This window comes from Alosa sapidissima, chromosome 12, assembly GCF_018492685.1.
Source record: "Alosa sapidissima isolate fAloSap1 chromosome 12, fAloSap1.pri, whole genome shotgun sequence".
Lineage (NCBI taxonomy): Eukaryota > Metazoa > Chordata > Actinopteri > Clupeiformes > Clupeidae > Alosa > Alosa sapidissima.
The window spans coordinates 19,856,968-19,881,347 of NC_055968.1; the positions used below are offsets into that span (position 1 = coordinate 19,856,968).

The window sequence follows — 24,380 nt, forward strand, 5'->3', positions numbered from 1 at the left end:
GATTTCTTTTTCTCCTTTTAAAAAAAAAATGGTGCAACATGACTGTATGTGGAAAATAGCCTACTTCTGTAAAACCATTTCCCACCAAATACATTTCTGAGAACTTTTTCAGGGTGGTGTTCTGACATCGAAAAAGCTGAGAGGCCTTGTCTTGCAATTTGTTTATGATCAAACTATATGTAGCTTGGATTATTGTGTAAATAAAAACATGCAAATGCAATATACATTACAACATCATAGGAGAAGGCCTGCAGACCATCATTAATGAACACGATTGCTTTATATTATTCTCTACAGCTTGAAAGCTCTGGGAATACAATCACTGATTGGTTTAATGGGACATTTTCTGTGGACTGGACTGTTGGAAAAGACACAGCTATTACCATTGTCTATGAAGTATCAGGATCCTCTCCAATCATATTCATCGAAGGTCCAAGTGGAGAGAGTTTCACTCAGTCAGACTTCATTCATGACCCTTCTGCAAGGACCTTGACTTTGAGAATACCAGGAACTGCCAAGGTAGAATTTGGTAGCACCTCATAACAGGCCACAATAATTAACAAAGTAGTCATTACTATATATAGTTCATGTCACATATAGCCTGTTATTAATGCAATTGATTTAATCATAGACCATTTCTACAACAACATTTTGATCACAACATTAACATTATTGTCAGTTCCTCTTTCATATTTATTTGTGGTTTGTTTTTAATGTGGACATTTTTGTGGAACCCTGATTATTAAGTGTGTAGTGTTGATAACTAAGCTACTTTACACACTGAAATCATCAACTAATTAAAAAATATTTTCAAACAGCAGTTGTGCAAATCAATTAGAATTAGGTCAAAGATAATATCATAATGCTGCTAGTTTGTCTACACCTACGCTGATACATTACCAGCATCTGTTGAATGGATTTGTGTACCTGTGGAATTGTTTAAATTCTCCACAGATTGGAGAATGGCACTATAGTCTACTTAATATGGGTAGCAAACAGGCGATGGCAATCACTGTAACCACCCGTGCTGCCAGCGCTAATGTGCCCCCTATCACAGTGAGAGCACACATGGACCAGAACTCTGCTGATGGTAGAAAAGCCATGTTGGTCTATGCAGCTGTCACTCAGAAGGGATTGCCTGTTATAATGGCAGATGTCACAGCCACACTTGAGTCTGATGCTGGGCATATGGCATTGCTACAGTTGGAGGATAATGGAGCAGGTAAAAGAAGAAAAAATAGTAATATCTAAAAAAATAATCTGTAAAATGTTGATTGGTGTTGGTATTTATGGAATGTCATCTAAGTGGGCACTTATCTCCTTACTCTAGGTGCTGATGCCTTCAGACATGATGGCATCTATTCAGCATATTTCATTGATCTGAAGACAGGAAGGTACAGCCTGAAAGTGAGAGTACAAAACAAGGGCAAAGCCAGGATCTCTACACACAGACGCAGCGGAGCACCTTACATCCCTGGATATGTGGTCAACGGTAAAACTTCCAAAAAATTGGACTTTGTATTAATCGTCAATGTCAGAGACAATACAAATTGTTATTCTGAAACAAACACTCACAATTAGAATATACTATTGGCACACAATTATTCCCACAATCCAACATAATAATACATTTTATTTGTAAAGCACTTTCTCATATGCTCAAGGCACTGTAGGCTACAGTGTAAAAAGGGGAAAAGGAAAAAAAACAGCAGAATGGGCAATCAGATGTCAATGCAATTCGAAAATACATTAAAAGCTTTCCTGAACAAATGAGTTTTCAGGAGAAACTTGAAGCTGGTGACATTGGCAGCCAATCTGACATGTTGGGGGAGAGCCTTTCAGAAGCAGGGGGTTGGGGGGTAAGAAAGCTCTGTCATCCATGGAAAGGAATCTTGGTTGAGGGATATTGTGGAGGCTGTGATCAGATAAGTTAAGAGAGCGTGTAGGACACTGTGGGTGGAGGAGTTCAGTCAGGTCAGAAGGGGTAGAACCTTGTAAGGGCTAAAGCAGCACTAAAGAAGATTTGCTCTCGATGTCCCACTTACAGTTGAGAAGCGCAATAATAAACGTTATGTACCAAATGTTATGCTAATCCAATAGTGTCAGGCCCCGTTTACACGTAGGAAAAACACATATTTTCATGCGGTTTAGCTTTTCATTTACATGAAAATGGCGGTTTTATTGCTGAAAACGATTATTTCTGAAAACTCCGGCCAATGGAGATTTGGGAAAACTCAGCATGTAAACAGGGGTAAGCAGCGTTTTTGCATTGTGAGGTGATGTTCCCTTGTTTGTTTAAAATCTCTGATTGCTCACCTGTTTGTTGACATGTTCGCGACACCCTTCCCCAGCTGTTTTTAGCATCGGTGTGAACAGAATTATTTTTAAAAACGAATGAGGGGAAAATATCCGTTTTTCAGAATACCCTGTAATTGTATATTGTGTATAAATGTGGTCTCAGTACTTGGAGCAACCATAAGCGACAATGGGAAGGTGTGATGGCCCCACCTTCCTGTACACCTAGTATCTGTAGACAAAGGGTTACACCTGGGAGTAAGTAGAGGTGCTCAGAAAGTCTTCCTTTCAATCCTAGGTACATACAGCAATGAGTGATTCACAACTCTTTCAACTCCAAAAAACATGTAATAAAACCTGATAGCGTAATAACTTCCTGATAATGTAAAAAAGTGCATTTCCCAATAACGTAATAAATGTCTGTACTAATAATGTACTAATAAACAAATTATTACATACCTTTAAATCATTACCTGAATCATTACCTTTTCTTGTACAATTTTACATGTATACCCACACTGAGATTTAGTCAACTTTTGAATCATTACCTTGGATACTCTTTTTAAATAAATAAATAAATAAATTCCAGAAGGTTATTACATTATTGGGTTAACCTTATTTTTGCAAAACCTAATAATGTAATAATTTCCCAATATTGCAATAACGTTGTCCAATGCTATAGTAGCAGGTCATCAGTTACATTTACCCAATTGATGTGCAATAATGCTTATACAGATCTTGAGTACAGATGCACATATCAGTAATGTACAATATTAAAGGTGCTTTTTAAGAATGACCAACAGTGTTTATGAGGGGATGTTTATTACATTGTTGGGAGTTATTACATTATCAGGAAATTATTACATTTTCAGGTCCATCCCTTCCAGCATAACGGAGTAACGTCAAGCGCAATTCCCAGACCTCAAGCAATAGATTGCTTTATGCTCACTGACCACTGGAACAGCATGTTTTAAAGGAGAATTCCGGTGTGATATTGACCTAAAGTGTATTGAAACATGATACCGAGTGTGAACGTATGTCTCATAGCCCATCTCGACTTGTCCCCTGCACTCCAAAATCTGGCGCTAGTTAGCTGATGCTACCAACAACTTTTTCAGTAGTGGTGCTTCGGCATCGGGCTAGCCATGCAAATAAATCACTGTTTTACACCCATTTACGAGGCTCAATGTATCTCCACACTTCATTGGTAGACTTCCTAGGGCCCTGACATTTAAAACGAGACATTGAGAACTTTGAAAAAGCACTGGTAGTTTACTTACAAGACGATTTATACAGACAGTATCTTCACGAAGTTTAACGTTTGCAGCCATCTTGAATTTAGTCACGATAAGTCGAGCAACGAGTAAGAATGAACAGGTATGATAAGGGATCAGATTCCAAAAATAATTCAGTGGAAATGCATGGATTCCAGTTTCTTCCAGTAGCAGCAACTGGAATCCATGATGAAGGTGAAGGAGAGGAGGGAGAGAGTTCAGCATCCTTACAGCTTGGTGTATGAAGCTGTTGGTGAGTCTGGTAGTGCGGGAGCGCAGGCTTCTGTACCTCTTCCCAGAGGGCAGTAGATCGAACAGATTGTGAGCGGGGTGACTTGCATCACTCACAATTTTGGTCGCCTTGCGGGTGAGGTGTGTGGTGTAAATGTCCTTCAGGGAGGGGAGTGAAGCACCAATAATCCTTCCAGCTGTGTTCACTATGCGCTGCAGGGCTTTCCTGTTGTATTCAGTGCAGCTTCCGCCCCACACAGCGATACAGCTGGAGAGGATGCTCTCAATGGTGCCTCGGTAGAATGTGGTCATGATGGCTGATGGAGCACTTGCTCGCCTGAGTTTCCGCAGGAAGTACAGGCGGCGCTGAGCTCTCTTCGCCAGTGATGCAGTGTTGGTGGTCCAGGAGAGGTCTTCGCTGATGTGCACCCCCAGGAATTTGGTGCTGCTCGCTCTCTCCACCACAGCACCGTCGATGGTCAGTGGCAGGTGTTGGGTGTGACCTCTCCGGAAGTCAACAACAATCTCTTTGGTCTTGCTGACGTTCAGCAGGAGGTTGTTGTCCCTGCACCACGTGGTCAGATGGTCGACCTCCAACCTGTATTGAGTCTCGTCGCCCTTGGTGATGAGACCCACCAGAGTTGTGTCGTCAGCAAATTTCACTGTCTGTGAAGCTTCCGCCCCAAACAGCGATACAGCTGGAGAGGATGCTCTCAATGGTGCCTGGAGTTTCCGCAGGAAGTAGAGGCGGCGCTGAGCTTTCTTCGCCAGTGATGCAGTGTTGGTGGTCTTCACTGATGTGCACCCCCAGGAATTTGGTGCTGCTCACTCTCTCCACTACAGCACCGTCGATGGTCAGTGGCAGGTGTTGGGTGTGACCTCTCAACAACAATCTCCTTGGTCTTGCTGACGTTCAGCAGGAGGTTGTTGTCCCTGCACCACGTGGTCAGAAGGTCGACCTCCAACCTGTATTGAGTCTCGTCGCCTTTGGTGATGAGACCCACCAGAGTTGTGTCATCAGCAAATTTCACTATGTGATTGTTGCTGTAGGTTGCAGTGCAGTCATGCATCAGCAGGGTGAAGAGCAGCGGACTGAGCACGCAGCCTTGGGGGGCCCCCGTGCTCAGTGTAATGCTGCTTGAGATATTGTTGCCAACACGTACTACTTGAGGCCTCTGACAGAGGAAGTCCAGTAGCCAGTTGCAGAGGTAGGTACTGAGTCCCAGTTTGTCAAGTTTGCAGATGAGTTGTTGTGGTATTATGGTGTTGAATGCAGAACTGAAGTCTATAAACAGCAATCTCACATATGAGTCTCTTTTTTCCAGGTGGGTGAGGGCTGGGTGGAGGGCAGAGCAGATTGCATCCTCTGTGGACCGTTTGGCTCGGTATGCAAACTGGAAGGGGTCCAGGGTGGGGTGGGGGGGTTGGATTTGATGTGTGACATGACAAGCCGCTTAAAGCACTTCATGATGATGGGCGTCAGTGCCACAGGGCGGTAGTCATTGAAGTAGGATGAAGCAGTTTTCTTCGACACAGGTATGATGGTGGCAGCTTTGAAACATTATGGGACGATGGCTTGCTTCAGGGAAGTGTTAAAGATGTCTGTGAAGACATCCTTAAGCTCCTCAGCGCAGTCCTTCAGCGCACGACCTGGGATGTTGTCTGGGCCTGTTGCCTTACGGGTGTTGATAGCAGCAAGTGTCCTCTTCACGCTGTCGGCAGAGAGGTACAGGGTCTGCTCGTGTGGAGGGGGAGGGGTCTTCTGTGGGCAAGTGCTGTTTTGTGCTTCAAAGCGAGCAAAGAAGCGGTTCAGATTGTTGAGCAGAGGGATGTTGCTCTCACAGCTCTGTGGCTCGGGCTTGTAGTCCGTGAGGGCCTGAATGCCCTGCCATAGGCTTTGTGCGTTCCTGCTGTCTTTGAAGTGGGTGGTTATCTTGTAAGTGTATTCCTTTTTTGCTTCCTTGATGCCACGGGACAGGTTGGCTCTCGCTGTTCTCATGCCAGCTTCATCCCCAGCTCTGTAGGCTTTGTCTCACACTGAGACAAAACACTGCACACATAAAACCAGAATAAGCTATTGAAACATCAACATATTTTTCTTTAGCCTGTATGTTTTTTTTGTTTGTTTGGGAGACTTTCCAAGAAACGTCCGCCTGCTAAAACACTTTGGATACCAGTGCACGTTGGCGCAATTACTGTAGGCTACTGTACGCGCACTATAGCTTGCTCGTTGTCTATCCAGCTGCACGGGAGGTTTAGACACAATTCAGATACAGTTCAGAACGATGTATAAGAAATATATTTTGGGGGAAATTTGTTGCTTCTGGTAATTTGACGTTAGCAGTTGTGTTGTCATGCTGAAAGTGCAATATTTTTCAGAGACAGTATAGTTTTCTTTCCGGTACGGCGTACCCTCTCCAAATACTTTAGTGGTACTCCGTACCGCCCAGTACCGGCTTACTTTCACCCCTGCTGCCCCCCCCACTCTCATTCTATTTCCTCCTTTGCACACACCCGCCCTCCCACCCCCATATACGGCAAGCAGATTGCAGCAGTGTTCACAAAGTTCTGAGGTGTGCTCTTTCAGGCTGTGCAAGCGGCGTGCAAACTGTAGGCTAGTTGATACTGTATGAAACAACACTGTCGCTGTTTGAAAAGAATATCATACCGCACTAGGCTACAAAACGAAGCACCACCTTCAAGGTGGCCTATTCGCTCTAAACAGAGGCGAGAACGCGCAATATTGAAGCGCTGGCCGAGGGTTATGCACAGAGTAGGCTAGCAGGATCCAGTGCGTTCTGGTGTTCGTTTAAGCACCCACCCGCAGTCTGATTCGTAGGCTATGTGTAAATCGATATTGTAAAATAAAAGATTTAAAAAATCGGACTGCCAGGATCATTTGGCTGGGCCAAATAATTTTGGTGCTGTGTCAGCTTTGGCCGCATGTTGCCGACCCGTGTTGTAGATTCTAGCTTATTTTTTAGGTGTTTTTAGTAAAACGCCCATTTAATTCAGAACTGCGTTGGTGTTTATTATCTTCATGACTACAGGAGGAAAGCAGGTAGAAGCCTACAGTGTCTGTGGCAGTTTGAGGACAAGAAACGGTGCATCAAATGGTCAAAATAGTAGCAGCCAAAGAGAATTGTTGATAACAGAACAAGTGAAGGTAGCCTGGGTGTTCCCATGCTGCCTTGCGCGCGATTTGATTCACGCTGCTAAGGCAGCCTGGAGACCATGGAGCAAATTTTCGCCTGAGATAGGAGACCAATCACAGAACAAGGGGGAAAGCAAGACGATGATGAGCTATACACAGACGCATTTGATAGACATCCGTGGCACCCAATAAACGGATCTGGCCATTTTTTTTCAAATACAAGAAAATTAACGTTTGGTTCCCAGACCACGTCACATTGAGAAGTGGTGACGCTAGCCAGGCTAAAGTGAAGGTGTAAAATCAAAAATTGGTGGCACACGGAAAATAACGAGTTATGCTTGGTCCTTAATCACAACTCGATTAACGTTAATGCTGACAGCCCTAATTTGTACCTTTCTTCAATTCATCCAGCCGTTCTCTGAGTCTGGCGATACCACTTTTAGCTCCAGCCTAGCATAGATAATTGCAGGTAGATCATTGCATAGCAGGTGCTAATGGTCTAATCCGATTCAATGATCTACTGTATAGGCTGGAGCTAAAAGTGGTATCGCCAGACTCAGAGAACGGCTGAATGAACTTGAGAAAGGTAAAAATCAATTGTATAACTTGAGGGGAGGTGGAAAATGAGTGTAATTCCCCAAATGGTGGAATATCCCTCATTTGTCATTTGCCCTGTCCCAGATAGCAAGAGGCTGGCGGACCACTGTCGGTCCATTTGCTCATCGGTTCTCTGGCGGTCCGCTGGCGGGTTGCAGACAAATTGCCCAATATTTTGCCACTATTGGTCTAAAATCTTTTTAATTTGTTCAGTTATACTCCATATATCATTTTATTAACTTTTCTTTAAATGTTAAATTTAAAGAGATGGTGGTCCAATGCATACCACCAGCGGTCCGCTATCTGCCAATCTGATTTTTCTCTCTGGGGTAGTGGTTCTCTTTTGGCCATGACTGGATGATTTGTTGTACATGTCCGGATGCCTTTGTTGAATGTGCCTCTGTAAATTGCCTCCATGATTTCCTGCAATTTCATTTGGATTTGTTAATTGCGGGATCAAACAAAAAATACTGCCACACAGGATTCCCGCAATGTCTTCCCATCTGAACAAAAAAGTTCAAATGTACTAGCAATGCTAGCTGTCCAACATTATTTAGCTATATTTTTGTTAGCTTGACCCAGCAGATTTTTACAACAATGCATTGGAAATTCGTAGCCTATATCTAAATAGATAGAATTCATATTTAAAATCAAACATTTGTGAGACGCTTGGTACAATATTTACCTCTTATGATTAAGCTTGGGAGACAGGCTACAGCTTGGCCATACGCTCTTGATTAGGCTACTTGCTGGCGGGAAGCTTCTCTATTACATTTCTCCTGTTGAGTGAACGACCGGAAATGAACCTCACCTAGTCATATTGCACAGAAATGTTGTCAAAGAACGAACAAATAACAGTATTAACTGGTTACCATTATTTTAGATAAACGATTCTGTTCAGGAACATAAAAACATTTAAAGTTTCTGGTTTCGTTTCTGTTCCTAGCAAAACATCAAAAGTTTCTGGTTTTCGTTTTCGTTCCATGAACCGGTTGAAAGCCTTGGTGGGGGGTAAACACACACACACACACCATACAGGGACCTAGGCTGGCCCATGAACTGTGGGCTCTTGCCAGCAATAAAGTCACAATTAGGGTTGCCAACATTCTGATATGAAAATAAGGAACGGGGAATGGGCTATTGATAAAGGTTATGTGTGAGTGTGTGTGTGTGTCTGTGTACTAAATAGTGCATCATTTTACAAAATTGTGGGCCTATTTACTAAATTGTGTCAAATTAACACACTAAAATGAGTGCACTTACTAAAATGAGTGCACTATTTGAGGCGTGCCACAATGAAATGAGTCCTATGTCGCGGAAATCCATTTCGAGATATAGCAATTTAAATGCAGAGAGGGTCAAAAAATGACTAAATTATGTAGAATTAAATTATTTTCTTGATGTATCTTACTGTAAAACGACCTAGAAATATGATTTTGAAGGCCAAATATGTAGGCTGCGCATTAAAGTTTGGATAAACAAAAATACATTTTAATTCCTCATTCAGACACTTGCTGTGTGAGAACAGGAAAGTTTCAGTTCTTCTTGGTCTGATAACTTTGTGTTTCGGCTTTTGGCCTCTTCAAGAAGTCATCATAAATAGGCTATCCACTCATAATTATTCTGAAGAAAATTTCTATTTTAGAGATTTAGGATGAGAAACAGCAACCTAAACATACAGTTGTTGTTGACCAGATTGGGGCAGCCGTGGCCTACTGGTTAGCGCTTCGGACTTGTAACCGGAGGGTTGCCGGTTCGAACCCTGTGTAGGCACGGCTAAAGTGCCCTTGAGCAAGGCACCTAACCCCTCACTGCTCCCCGAGTGCCGCTGTTGTTGCAGGCAGCTCACTGCACCGGGATTAAGGGTACTACATACTCGCCGCTCCCGACCAGTAGCGCGACAATGTAACGTCAAAATTGCGTCATTTCCTCTGTCGCATGAGAAATTTCAGCCTCGCGCAGGCAGGTCGTGCACAGGAGATTCTTTTTCATATGGAAGAATATTAGACTCAAATGTTTTGTACGTATCACGTTTTGAAACTGTAGAAATTATTTGTAACTGTAAAAAAGGACCCGTACAAGTCAAAATTACAATATGCCCTACACTTACAAATCTATTCTACGGGTTTTACAGCTACAAATCATCCTACAGTTAAAAATATTTTACCATTACAAAAATATTCTACAATTACAAATCAATATTCTACGCACAAAAAGTTGTCCTACAGTTACAAATCTTTTCTGCAAGTGCACAGACTTTTGCACCACCTTATGGCTGTCTTCACAGTCGGCGACTAAATTTCCAGTCGGACAGAAATCATTAACCTGACAATAGCCAGATGAATTTCGCTCCGCCTAGCTCCACTCATCCATCTGGAACCGATCCATTGAAATGTTGCTTCAGAAGGCTGGGCCTAATCAAAAAATGCTTGCATATGATTGAATAAGCCACTTGTCCGTCATCTATTGACGTGCTACTTCAACCACTCACATCGAAGCCAACCCGTGATGCTGATAACAGTCTCACAGTCACTTCTACGCTATGTCACATACGCCTGTTTGAGTCGTGATTCACTCGGATCTTTCACCCGTATCTTTAAATTAACCCATGAGTCGCGAGTCTCTAGTATCATTAACTCGGATCAGTTGAGTCCTACTACAATTCAATCTAAAACGATAAACAGCGCCACACACAAACCTCTTGCAACATTTAGCTAGCCTACTAGCCATCATAGCTGCCAAAAATGTAACAATTTCGTAAGTAGGATAACCACAACTCCACAAATCAACTCAAGCGACTGAGTGAGCAGGCAGTCTGAGATAACTGGTTAACTTCCCGCAGAGCCGGGTTAGTCGGATCAGCCGGCCGGTTAGGCTACATTGAGTACGAGTCGGCTACGGCTACGTTGTCATGAGTGGCTGTAGATGAGCGAGTAGCTCCTCCTCAAAGTGAAAAGCAATTCCACAACAAAAGCCATTCTTCACCTCTTAAATAACATTCAATGTTCTGCATGTAGCCTAGGCATACTTTAGATTTGGTGTATAGATGTAGCATATTAAAATGCAATTAGGTCGCGCAGACAGTCCGAAACATTGCACGCTCTTAATGGAGCTGCTTTGTATACCCGGGTTAGTCGGATCGCTGGGCCGGGCGGTTACGTTATGAGTGCGAGTCAGCCGAATCAGCCGGCTACGTTGTCATGAGTGGATCAGTAGACGAGCGAGTAACTCCTCGTCAAGGTGAAAAGCAAATCCACAACAAAAGCCATTCTTTCACTTCTGAAATAACATACAATGTTCTACACGTAGGCATAGCCTAGGCCTACTTTTAAATGCAATTAGGTCGCGAAGACAGTCCGAAACATTGCAAGCTCTGTATGGAGCTGCTCAGGCTAGCCGGGTCAGTTGGATCAGCAGGGCGGGCCGGTTACGTTGTTATGAGTGCGAGTCAGCCGAATCAGCCGGCTACGTTGTCATGAGTGGATCTGTAGACGAGCGAGTAACTCCTCGTCAAGGTGAAAAGCAAATCCACAACAAAAGCCATTCTTTCACTTCTGAAATAGCATACAATGTTCTACACGTAGGCATAGCCTACTTTAAAATGCAATTAGGTCGCGAAGACAGTCCGAAACATTGCAAGCTCTGTATGGAGCTGCTCAGGCTAGCCGGGTCAGTTGGATCAGCAGGGCGGGCCGGTTACGTTGTTATGAGTGCGAGTCAGCCGAATCAGCCGGCTACGTTGTCATGAGTGGATCTTTAGAGGAGCGAGTAACTCCTCGTCAAGGTTAAAAGAAAATCCACAACAAAAGTCATTCTTTCACTTCTGAAATAACATACAATGTTCTACACGTAGGCATAGCCTAGGCCTACTTTTAAATGCAATTAGGTCACGAAGACAGTCCGAAACATTGCAAGCTCTGTATGGAGCTGCTCAGGCTAGCCGGGTCAGTTGGATCAGCAGGGCGGGCCGGTTACGTTGTTATGAGTGCGAGTCAGCCGAATCAGCCGGCTACGTTGTCATGAGTGGATCTGTAGACGAGCGAGTAACTCCTCGTCAAGGTGAAAAGCAAATCCACAACAAAAGCCATTCTTTCACTTCTGAAATAGCATACAATGTTCTACACGTAGGCATAGCCTACTTTAAAATGCAATTAGGTCGCGAAGACAGTCCGAAACATTGCAAGCTCTGTATGGAGCTGCTCAGGCTAGCCGGGTCAGTTGGATCAGCAGGGCGGGCCGGTTACGTTGTTATGAGTGCGAGTCAGCCGAATCAGCCGGCTACGTTGTCATGAGTGGATCTTTAGAGGAGCGAGTAACTCCTCGTCAAGGTTAAAAGAAAATCCACAACAAAAGCCATGCGTTCACTTCTGAAATAACATATATTCTGCACGCATAGCCTACTTTAAAATGCAATTAGGTCGCGAAGACAGTCTGAAACATTGCAAGCTCTGTATGGAGAGTAGGCTAGCCAGTCGGATCAGCCAAGCGGGCCGGTTACGTTGTTGTTATAAGTGCGAGTCAGCCGAATCAGCCGGCTACGTTGTCACGAGTGGATCTTTAGAGGAACGAGTAACTCCTCGTCAAGGTTAAAAGAAAATCCACAACAAAAGCCATGCGTTCACTTCTGAAATAACATATATTCTGCACGCATAGCCTACTTTAAAATGCAATTAGGTCGCGAAGACAGTTGCAATGTCCGAAACATTGCAAGCTCTGTATGGAGTTGCTTGAGTAGGCTAGCCTACCTGGGTCATTTGGATCAGCCGCGGGCGGACCGGTTACATTATGTTGTTATGAGTGCGAGTCAGTCGAATCAGCCGGCTACATTGTCATGAGTGGATCTGTAGACGAGCAAGTAGCCTAGTTTCTACTCGTGTCAAGGTGATAATAATAATAGGCCTAATGAGAATAGTAGTAGTAGTAGTAGTAGTAGTAGTAATAATAATAACAATAATAATAATTTAGTCACTGCAGGGCATTTCTACGTTCCTGTTTCTATGTCTACATTGAAAGTCAATTGCTTAGGCTAGGTTAAGACAATAAATAAACAGTCTGGCTCAAACTGCTTTCTTTCCCGTGAGTGGGTGGAGATTTTGATGCTATTATATTAGGCTATTTTATATTATATTATATTATATTATATTATATTATATATGATATTATATTAGGCTACCTAACATTATATATATATATATATATATATATATATATATATATATATATATGTATGTATAGCTATGATTAATAGGCTAATCATATTAGTTGCCTAGTAGGCCTATTAGCTGCCTATAATACCTATTAGAATAGATTCCTAGTAGCCTACTATTAGTATATAGTAGTCGTAATAAACATTGTAGCAGAGTAGCATTAGACCTAGGCAAATTTTCTATTGTTAACAAAACAACAACAAATAATTAATTATTATAATATAGGCTACCCTCCCTGTCAATAAGATCAAAGTTTCTGAACATGAGCACCAAAAAGATGAACAATGTGTGGATGCACTTTGACCAGGAGACCAAAACTCTGGAAAAACCTGGTTTCAAATCATGGAGGATCCACATCCAACATGAGAAGGCACTTAACGAAATGAAGCACCCCACTGCACTGCTTGAACGTAGGACTGAATTTCTTTGCGATTTAGCAATACTGACTCAAGTGACTCGTTCAACCCGGATCAGTTTAGTGAGTGACTCAGAATAACCCGGATCCTTAAAAGGAATCGAGTTTGACAGGCCTAATGTCACATCTATGAAACTCCCGCCCTGCGTCCTGATTGGCTGAACCATAAAGTCGGTTGCAGAAATCACTCTCAATGGAAGAGGTCCCAGATGGATGTGAGTGAAGCTAGGCGGAGCTAAGCGGAACGACATTCATCTGGCTATTGTCAGGTTAAGAAATCATGGGAGTTGTACTGGAATCGCGGCGTGCTCCCGTCAACTAGATTGTTAAGTGTAAGGTGCCAATCTTAGCGGTTTTAAGTCAGTCGGAGTCAGTCTTTTTCTAGTTTTGCCGTTACGACAATATCAAACATGTTTGATATCGTAAGTCTTTCTAGTCGTGGCTCATGCAAATAGTGACATGAACTATAAAAAACAATAGTGACCTCTTTCCAACACCAAACAGGAAGGGGCAAAGTAGGCGACAGCTGTAGCAAGGGACGTGATGAAACCCATGAATATGATAATTTGTTATTTCGTTTCTTATACATTATTAGTTGGCTCTTCCACATGACAGAACAACTCTATATCGGTTAGGGATGTCACGCATGAAACAATGCTGCAGAAACACGAAAATATGACTTTGAGTTTAGTAGGCTATCATTTCAGTTCCTGTTCATATCTATTGCACGATGGGTAATAATTTAAAGCAGCGGTTCCCTAACTTTTTTCCTCGCGGACCACCTTCTACATCCTGACTCGGCTCGCGTACCCCCACCATCCAACACATAAAAAAGTAACACATTCTATTGACGCATTCCAGGCATCGTTGTTTAATTAGCCGCCCTACATGATAACATAATCAAAATGTACAACTGGTCTATGAGCTCTCACGTAAAAAAAAAAAACAGTGTGGAGAACCACATTAGAATGGTTAGGTAGCATCTCACTGCAGACCACGCACTGTGGCTTTGGGCAGTCTGTCTCCCAATCCACGTGAAGCCTAGGACTATACTGTATGCCTCATCATACTTTTGTTTTCTAAGCGCAGTCTTTTCTGTCTCATTCTTTCTTTTATCCCCCTGCGCTCCATCTCCACCTTCATTAGTCTGCCCCCATCCCATCGTTACCTGTGTCCTGCTCTGTTTCTCTCGCTTCTCCTCTTCGATTGCTTTAATTAGGCCTTTTGGACAATGTCCCTGTTTTTAGCCACTTTTCCATGTTTACGCAGCGTTCTACCTAGCCTATACTTCAACGAAACTAACACGCCAGATATTCTGGCTGCCCGCAGGAAATCACGTTTATTGTGTGTAGCTTATTTTTTTAATGAAAACATAGCCTATTATAGAGTTTACAAATGATTTCCTTTAATTTCACGTTTCCATATCATTATAACCCGATTCGAAATGATGTATTATTTATTAATTAATTAGAGTATTAATTAATTAATCATTTTTAACTCCTTTCCGCCATTGCCCTTTTCATCTCGCGTACCCCCTAGTGGCAGCTCGCGTACCACAGTTTGGGAATCCCTGATTTAAAGGAATCTAGTTGCAGTCTTGTAAATAGTGACCCTGCAAGATCCCTAATCTTTGCAAAATCATAGTCTGTGACTTAAAACTCTATTACTTGTCTTTAGATGTGAGAGGGTCTGAGACTGTAGTCTTTCAAAAATCTTTTCCAAATCTTTACAAAGTCTGTCAGTGTAAGGAGGACTTTAGGGGTGAGAAGCGTCTCACATGTATTGTGTGTGTGCGTATCAGGATTTGGCTAGCCAATCAGGAATCTAAGTTCACTAAGATATTTTTTGTCCATATCGCCCACCCCTAGTTACCATCGAAAATATAGCCTGGAAAAAGCAACACTTACAGCAATAATGTTCAAATGACTGAATAAGTAGTTTGAACTTTACAACAGTGTATGCGAACATTCTTTGGAACTATGGTTTTTGTAGCTTAATGGTTTGTATAGCTTAATGATGCATCGGACTACCAGTATGTAAGTTGCACCACCATAGTTCAAACTATCGTTTTTGGAAACAGTAGATGTGTCATACTGTGTCATACATACAACATTTTTACACACCTTTAAAGGCATCCTTAAGAGTTTTTTTTACCTTAACATAACGGGTAGGGGTGTAAAGATTAACCGATACGTATCGGTATCCGTTTTTAACGTGTAAGATACGGCTACATCGATACGTGAAGCCCCGTATCGAAAAAAAACTTAAATGAACCGGTCGTTATATCGATTTACTTGTTATGAATCGGTTCACAACCTTTTCTGCTCGCTCAGACTCTCATTTACGTTCCAAGCAGCGCGTTCATCCCACTTCCGGTTTTGAAACTATACGTGGCACGGAATTGTGGGTAATGCAGTTCGTTTTTGGTTACATTCATTGCCCAAAGTTGTCAAATGACCTCATTACCCATACATCTACTGAAACTTAAGCATGTGACAACTTGCACTCGGTCGGCTTTTGTTTTTCGAAATCCAGTGCGAAATTAAACACTCTTAGCATTCCTAAACAGCAACAATAGAGTAGCCTTACCTTTTATGAAGGGATTTCCTTAATGTTAAATAATAATTTGGCCCTTGCTGCTAAAACGATGCACAAATTATTAGCCAATGATTTTGTTCATATTCACTCAGACTTGTGGCATTATAGGTTTCTGCATCAGGTCTACTGTTGGAACAAAATAAGCCCAGAGAGTTCATTGATTTGTAGGCTGAAGGGAATAATTTTATATGACCGTTTCTTGCCCCAGACTAGGTGGAGGCTTAGCCACATTTACATTTAGAGGGTATTCTCTTTCTCCCTTTGATCTATTAAATGCAGATGTAGGTGTGAAATGCTCCCCACCGGCTCCTACCAGCTGTCCACAATCTCCTTTTTGGGTTAAACAAAGACCTGGGTTAAACTTTAGCTGAATTATATGTTTGTGTCATTAACTGTAAATGTATTCATGTTTGGTATCATTTTTATAGTCTCAGTACAATGAGTACAATTAATTAAGTGTAAGAATGTTTAGAACATCCTGTATAACATTTCTACCTGAGGAGCCTTCCTAATATGTTAAATAGTAAGTGGGTGTGTGTAGGTGTGTCTGGGTGTGGCTGACGGAAACGGCGGGAAGAGAAAGCCAATCAGAGGACGTTGTACCTATGATCACCACGTGAACCACACCCTTGCAAATTGAGCATAAAAGGCCAGCCTCTTCCGGTAGTCTTTAGAAGAGAATATTGAGAATCTGGTGAAATCCATGATGGGCTGACACAAACATGTACTTTTCTCCCTTGAGGGGCACTGGCCCCTCATTAAAAAGAATAAAGCCTGGATCCTGATCTTGCATCATCCTGATTGAGTCTCAAGAGAAATATGGTAGTAAAAATATACTATCAAGGCCTATTTTATTCTTGTAGGGTAGGCTATATGAGAAAAGGCCAAGAGTGTCTTAAGCACTGTTTTATTTTATTTCGGTATTGTCTTACCTCAACAAGGCTACAGCTCCATGAAAACAATCAGATATAACTCTATAAAATCTGTAAAGTCTATAAAAATGTATTTTTATGTTGTATTTGGCTGCTGTGCTGTGTGTGACTGAAATGTAGACTATTCTTTTTTCATTTCAATACAGTATATGAAACAAACCTCAGTTTAGATAATCATATTCACACATTTTTTTGCCTAATTGACAACCATGACCATGATAATTGATAATATAAAATTAATGTGCACCTTGAGCAAATGGTAAAAAATATTTCAGAATGCTTTCCATTCTTGAACTGCATCGAATTGCATCGAATCGCATCGAATCGTACTGAATCGTTTTTATAAACATGTATCTTTTCTTGTATCGAATCGTGCCGATGTATCTAGATGCGAATCGTATCGTCTTTTACATGAGAGATTCACACCCCTAATAACGGGATATATTTTGACAGTCTAATTTTTTTCCCTTTAACAGCAAGCAGCTCGACTTCAAACAGCGCATCTGTATTTTTATTGTCACTGGCACATTTGAAGGAATCTGCACGTGAGACTGTATGGAACAGGTATTCCACTAAACCATGCTTTACTAAAAACCTAGCAGAGTATATAGCCTACAGGCATCTGCACTCGTCTATTATTCAACCTCATTGGCAAAGTAAAACTAATTTCACCGTGGTCTCATAGTCAACAACAAAACAGTTATACAGTTACTTTCACTATTGACTGACAATAGGTTACCATCGAAAACATAGCCTGAAAAAAGCAACACTTACCCCAATAATGTTCGAATAACTGAATGAAAAACCTAAGGACAGAGGACTTGCTGCTTACATCTCGTGACAGTGCGTCTTCAGCTGTACTTCATGTGCCTCTTGCCTAATCACTTTTATCCGTCATTACCAATTTGCAAATGATGGTGAATAACTACTCATTGTGAGATGTATTTTGTAATATCTTTATTGTAATTATGTTTCCCATTGTAATTGTGTAATTTGTAATGTTTTGCATGGATGTGCGCTGGTGCTGGTGGATAAGAGAAGCAGGATGCGTTGTACACCCGCCCATATCACTGATAATGTGCTCTTAAAATAACATATAAACAACTTGCCAAGGATTTCTGACCAGATTTCTCTTGGTCAGTGGCGTAATGATTTTTAGAGGGTGTAAGATAGCGATTTTGGATTGTGCGCCAGAACACACCTTCTGCCACACCCCTGGGCGCAAAGCTTAATAAAAGTACAGCGCATGGCGAAAAATCCGAGAGTAAGGTAGGAATAAACTCTGTGTCAGGATAATAATCCGCTTTGTGCCAGGTTTTGCGTTGAGAAAATAGGGCCCTATATCTCCCTGAAAGAAGATCTTGGTGGGCAGGGCCAGGTTAGGTGTGTGTACCCGCCACCGCCATTAGCTTCTGTACCAGAGCCACGTTAGCTGGGAACAGCTGGAAGCAAGTGATGCAGGGACCAAACAATTCAGCAAAGCAGCAGTGAGCACAATGCACACCCAGATGACGCTCAGGCCCACAACACCTAATGCATGATAAAAAATAGGAGATTAAAACTGGTCAAAAACTAGAGAAACGAAACTAAAATACCCCAATGGTCTACATATTAATATTAATTAAGTCACTCAAGGCAGGGTCATAGACAGTAAAATAAATGGACACAGCGACCCCATAGACTTCGACGGAGACAATTGAAGTCATAGAAGCACTTTTCCGGTGAAGGCTGATTGTACTGCACCCTCAAACTGAGTTTGACTAAGTAGCTGGGACGTGAGCAACCTGTCTGAAATGTGTAGCTCTTCTGGTAGCTGGGCCAAGAGAAATCTGAATCAAGCGTAGATCTGTAAATAAATAAACCGTTAACCGCGATTGAAATTGAGATGAAAAATGAATGCACCGAAAATCTTCCCCCAGTATCCCACCTCTTATTCCCACATGAAGTGACGTGAATGATGATGTTTTTCACTGGAAAAAATATTTTTCCCATGTGCATGAACACACCGTGAGTAGAACTACTGCTCTTCATTATCTCCTTGCTTGTTGACATCGTATCATATTTTGTATTATTTCATGACCGCTAAATGTTTGATTCCTTTTAATGTTGTCATCAGTTAACTTCATTCAATATGCGCTTGAGATTGAAGTATGTGTTCTGTTGTGAATGTTCACAAATTGCGGTTGGGGCCGGTGTTACAGGGCAACTGGCTCCCATGTTAACTGGCTGCGTGGATGAGGAGTCTTTGACAGATGCGGTCGCTTGCAGATTTCTGATATAAACTAGAGACGAACAAATACAAATATGCATGACATGTTTAAATGCCAAAATGGTCTGTAGTACTACATGCACTGGACTATGAATATTCCACCCAAAAAACAAACACCTAAATAACATAAATTAACTCCACGTGGGTATCGAACCACTAATAAATTGAACTGCTTGCATGATAACCAGACGTCTACTGCTCGTGCCACGAACCAGCTGACGGAATGTAGAGAAATTGACTTGACTTGTACGATTAAAAGAAGTCAGCTAATGTTATTATGATTGTAGCAAGTTAACACAGCTGATCATGTTATCTGGCTACCATGTTATCTTGCTACTGTTGCCCAAGGCAACAGCAGCCAGTTAACATGGGCGCCAGTTGCCATGTAACGCTAAGTGCGCTGATAACGCTAAGTTCACAAATTTACATTCATCTGGCCCTGAGAGTTTAATCCAACCCTCTTTAGTAAATCGAATTTCATGCACATTTCAAAATTGCATGTGCATTTCAAATGTTTCCAGTTAGGATTTCTTATTTGAATGGTCACAATGCACTGAGAACACAAAACACTGAATGGAAATCCAGCTAAACTCTATGCTGTATCATATTCGAGGCCAAAAACCCAGTCCAGTTTTCACACATATTATTCCCACAGTTCAAAATCTATGATTATAATACATTATTTACCTTCAAATGTATGCAGAAATCATTGTTGCATTGGTAAAGATATATTCATATTGACTGTCTGTATGATATCCCACATCAGGCCAAGTGGTGCTGAATCCCCCAAAGCCTCCTGTCAATAATGAACCAGTAGAGGTGGGAAGCTTCAGCAGGACAGCCACAGGAGAGAGTTTTGTGGTGGAGTTAGGATCTACAGACCCTCCACTATTTCCTCCATGTAAGATCATAGACCTGAAGGCCAAACTGGAGGGAGAAAATGTCACTCTCACCTGGACTGCTCCTGGGGCGATCTATGACCAGGGAACAGGTGAGATGCACTCCTAATTATATTATAACCCTTTCCCACGAGTACAGTGTGTGTGTAGAAATTCAACTGGGAATCACCTTAACGTGTGAAGTAATTGAATAAATCTAGAGCCCAGCCTTTATACTTGACTTAAATACTGATATTTATACAGCCTCACTCTACCATATCCACTGGAGTAAAGACTTGGAGTTGCTGAGAAGGGAGTTTAATGAGACTCGTGCTGTCAACACATCAGCACTGTCACCACAAGAGGCTGGCTCCATTGAGGAATACACATTCAGCTCATCCAACTTCAATATCACCAATGGCACTACTGTCTTTTTTGCCATTGCAGCTGAAAATGCAGACCCTTTGCAATCAGAAATGTCAAACATTGCCCGTGTGGTCAAATTTGAACCTCCAGTATACATACATACCCAACAACATAACAGCATAAATGTGATAGCAATCGCAGTAAGTGGCACAGTGGCTGCCATTGTAGTAATGATTGCAGTAATTATTTACATTTAACAGCTTTGTTGCAAAAACCAACAACATAACAGCATAAATGTGATAGCAGTCGCAGTAAGTGGCACAGTGGCTGCCATTGTAGTAATGATTGCAGTAATATTTAGATTTAACAGCTTTGTTGCAAAAAACACAAGGTGTGTCATAAATAACTAGATGCAAAAAAATAATAATTGTAGACCAATAAGTAATGTTTTACTCTCTGATTGTAAAGCTCCTTTTGTTGCACTTTATACATGAAAAATGCGCTATATAAATAAACACTTTAATTTGATGCAGTAACTTTTCAATAGACAGTGAAGATGCACCACAACACTTTCCATTATTTAATGATAGTATCAATTAACTGCAATTAAACCAAACATAATACAAACTGAAGAGGTACTGTTTAACTCAATCACATATGGAATTGTGAATAACTTCACTTCACTTTAAATGAATATTGTAACTAGTCAAGTATTTTCTAACAGATGCATTTGGGTGGCCTACCACATAATGCTTCATAAATATCAAAACTGTCACATCTTTTGTTTTTGGTGTTGTTTTTGGCTGTTGTTGGTAATGTATTTGTGAAATTTCATTATGATTAGATAGAGTTATAGTTACATTGTAAAAAAAAAGTAATGATGGGGAAAGAATATGCACAATGATCAGCATTTATAATAAAACACATCATAGCATCACATTCAAAATTGGTTCATCATTCAGAACTGTCTATGACATCTAAGATCTATCATGACACATGACACAATGTCCTATATTACATTACATTACATTACATTACATTACATTACATTTGGCTGACGCTTTTTAACCAAAGCGACTAACAACATGGTAAACAGTAAGTTTTTAGAACAATTCTCACAATTTTAGGACAGTTTAAAAAAAAACATTAGAGTACAGTAAGAATAAGTGCGTCGGTGAGTGCTGTTTTTAACAGTTACTTGTCAGTTTAAAACGGCTGGTGAGTGCTAGGATCAGTAAGACTTGTTGTAAGTGTTGCTATGAGAGTAGATGTTCTCTAAAGAGCTGGGTCTTCAGGAGTTTTTTGAAAGTGGAAAAGGATGTCCCTGCCCTTGTAGGAACTGGCAGTGTGTTCCACCAACGAGGAACAACAGATGAGAAAAGTTTGGATTGGCTTGAGCGTACCGGTGGTAGAGCTAGACGTCGTTCGTCAGAGGAGCGCAGCGGTCTGGAGGTAGTGTAAGTCTGTATGAGGGCATTCAAGTAGGTGGGAGCAGAACCGGAGACTACTTTGTAGGCAAGCGTTAGAGACTTGAATTTGATGCGGGCCGCCATAGGTAGCCAGTGTAGCTGGATGAGCAGCGGGGTAACATGTGCCCTTTTGGGTTGGTTGTAGACCAGGCGCGCCGCCGCGTTCTGGATCATCTGAAGTGGTTTCACTGCGCAGGCTGGGAGACCTGTCAGGAGGGCATTGCAGTAGTCGAGTCGTGAGATGACTATTGCCTGAACCAGAAGTTGGGTAGCATCTTGAGTCAAGTAAGTCCTGATTTTCCGTATGTTGTAGAGTGCAAAACGGCATGACCGGGCGACTGAGGCAACATGATCTGAGAAGTTTAGTTGGTTGTCAAGAACAACTCCTAGATTTCTTGCAGTCCTGGTCGGTGAAACAGACAGGGAGTCAAATTTGATGTTGATGTCGTGGTGTATGGTAGGTTTAGCTGGGATGACCAGCAGTTCAGTCTTTGAGAGGTTCAGCTGGAGGTGGTGTGTCTTCATCCATGTAGCTATGTCTGAAAGGCAATCCGAGATCCGTGCTGAAACCAGGGGGTCGTCAGGTGGAAAGGACAGATAGAGCTGTGTGTCGTCTGCATAGCAGTGGTATGAGAAGCCGTGCGAACGGATAATCTGTCCCAAGGAGGTGGTGTAGATAGCAAAGAGGAGGGGGCCCAGCACTGAGCCCTGGGGGACCCCTGTGGTGAGATGGTGAGGTGCGGATAGCTGACCAAGCCATGATACGTTAAACGAGCGTCCTGTGAGGTAGGATTCAAACCAGGAGAGAGCAGAACCGGAGATTCCCATGTCAGCGAGTATAGAGAGAAGGATACGGTGATTAACCGTGTCAAAGGCAGCCGATAAGTCAAGCAGAATGAGTACTGATGACCGAGCGGTCGCCCTGGCTTCTTTTAAGGCTTCTGTTACAGACAGCAGAGCGGTTTCGGTAGAGTGGCCGCTTTTGAACCCAGACTGATTTGGATCCAGAAGGTTGTTCTGTGAAAGGAAGTCAGAGACCTGTTTGGAGACTGCTCGTTCAATGCCTTTGGATAGGAAAGGCAGTAGTGAGACAGGGCGGTAGTTCTCGACTTGAGCAGGGTTGAGAGAAGCTTTCTTAAGTAACGGTGTTACCCGGGCCATTTTGAACGCTGTTGGAAATGTGCCGGAGGTTAGCGAGGCATTGATCACATGTGTGATAGCTGGAGCGATGGTCGGGCTGATGGACTGAAGTAGGCTCGTAGGTATAGGGTCCAGCGAGCATGTGGTAGGACGGCTGCATGTCAGGAGTCTGGACACTTCACTCTCGGAGAGAGGCATGAATGCTGAAAAAGATGTTCCAGCAGTCCCTAGAGGTTGTAGGAGTGCGGTATCTGAGTCAGATGCGTTGAGTGGGCATGTAGAGAATTGACTGCTGATTGCCGCCACTTTGTTTGTAAAAAATGAGGCGAGGGTATCTGCAGTAAGGCTGGATGGAGGAGGAGGCAGCTGAGGGTTGAGTAGCGATTTGAAGGTTGAGAAAAGTTTTCGAGTGTCTGTAGCGCTGTTGATTTTGTCATTGTAGAAAGCAGTCTTAGCAGCAGTGATGCTGGCTGAGAAGGAGGTCAGGAGTGTCTGGTAGTTTTTGAGGTCGTCAGCTAGTTTGGATTTGTGCCATTTCCTCTCCGCGGCTCTGAGTTTGGTGCGCTGCGATCGGAGGGTATCATTTAGCCATGGATGAGAATGTTTAGATCGAGCTGGCCTTGTGGTAAGAGGGCACAGCTCGTCTAGACACGAGGTCAGTGTGGAGCAGAGCGAGTCAGTGGCTTCATTAACCTCCAGAGAGGAGAAGGTGTTGAGTGGAGGTAGACCGGAGGTAACCACAGAGGAGAAGTGCGTAGGAGACAGGTTCCGGATGTTGCGGCGGAACGTGACCATCGGCTGAGGAGCCGGAGGCTGTTCTGACAGGCTGACGTTGAACTGGATGAAGAAGTGGTCAGAAAGATGGAGAGGCGTCACCATGAGGGTGTCTGTGCTGCAGTTCCGAGTGAAGATCAAGTCAAGCTCTTTGCCAGCTTTGTGAGTCGGTGGGCTTTGAACCAGTTCGAGGTCAAAGGAGTGGACCAGGGCCAAAAAGTCCGCTGAGCCTGGGGCATCTAAGTGGATGTTCATATCACCGAGAACAAGAAGCGGACAGTCATGCTCAGGGATGGAGGATAGCAGAGTGTCAAGTTCATCAATAAAGTCGCGTAGTTGGCCTGGAGGGCGGTAGATGACCAGCACGTAGAGTTTTGCTGGGGCGATCACTGTGATGGCATGGAATTCGAATGAGACATATTTGTTTGAAGGCAGTAGCGGGGTGAATTTCCATTTGTTGGAGATCAGCAGGCCCGTCCCGCCCCCTCGTCCAGATAGGCGAGGGGTGTGGGATAGTGTAAGGTTAGTGGAGAGTGCAGCCGGGGTGGCAGTGTTCTCTGGTTTGATCCAAGTCTCAGTGAGAGCAAGGAGTTCCAATGAAAGGTGGTTGGCATAGCCAGCTATGAAGTCGGTTTTGTTGACTGCGGATTGACAGTTCCACAAGCCCATGGAGAAGGAGGTTTCTGTAGGTGAGGACCGTTTAAGGTCCTGGAGGTTAAGGCGATTTCTGCCCCTTTTGGCATGATGCCGTTTTCTGCGATGGCCGGTGATAACAGATAAG

General features: G+C 42.7%; 1 protein-coding gene and 1 long non-coding RNA gene across 2 annotated transcripts in view; one reads left to right on the top strand and one right to left on the bottom strand.

Moving 5' to 3' along the window:
- Positions 1–20,623, top strand: part of LOC121678046 (calcium-activated chloride channel regulator 1-like) — a 50,162-nt gene extending 29,539 nt beyond the window's left edge. Inside the window, exons 10-14 of the mRNA XM_042057223.1 lie at positions 298–519; positions 955–1,222; positions 1,331–1,492; positions 19,739–19,963; positions 20,115–20,623. Coding sequence (XP_041913157.1) covers positions 298–519; positions 955–1,222; positions 1,331–1,492; positions 19,739–19,963; positions 20,115–20,473 — 1,236 coding nt within the window. The 3' untranslated portion in view covers positions 20,474–20,623. The remainder of the gene's footprint in view (positions 1–297; positions 520–954; positions 1,223–1,330; positions 1,493–19,738; positions 19,964–20,114) is intronic.
- Positions 7,794–8,720, bottom strand: LOC121678047. The gene is made up of 2 exons (XR_006021143.1): positions 8,237–8,720; positions 7,794–7,974 (listed from the first exon to the last, which is right to left on the bottom strand). It is a non-coding gene; the product is annotated as an uncharacterized LOC121678047 (long non-coding RNA).
- Positions 20,624–24,380: the final 3,757 nt, after the last annotated feature.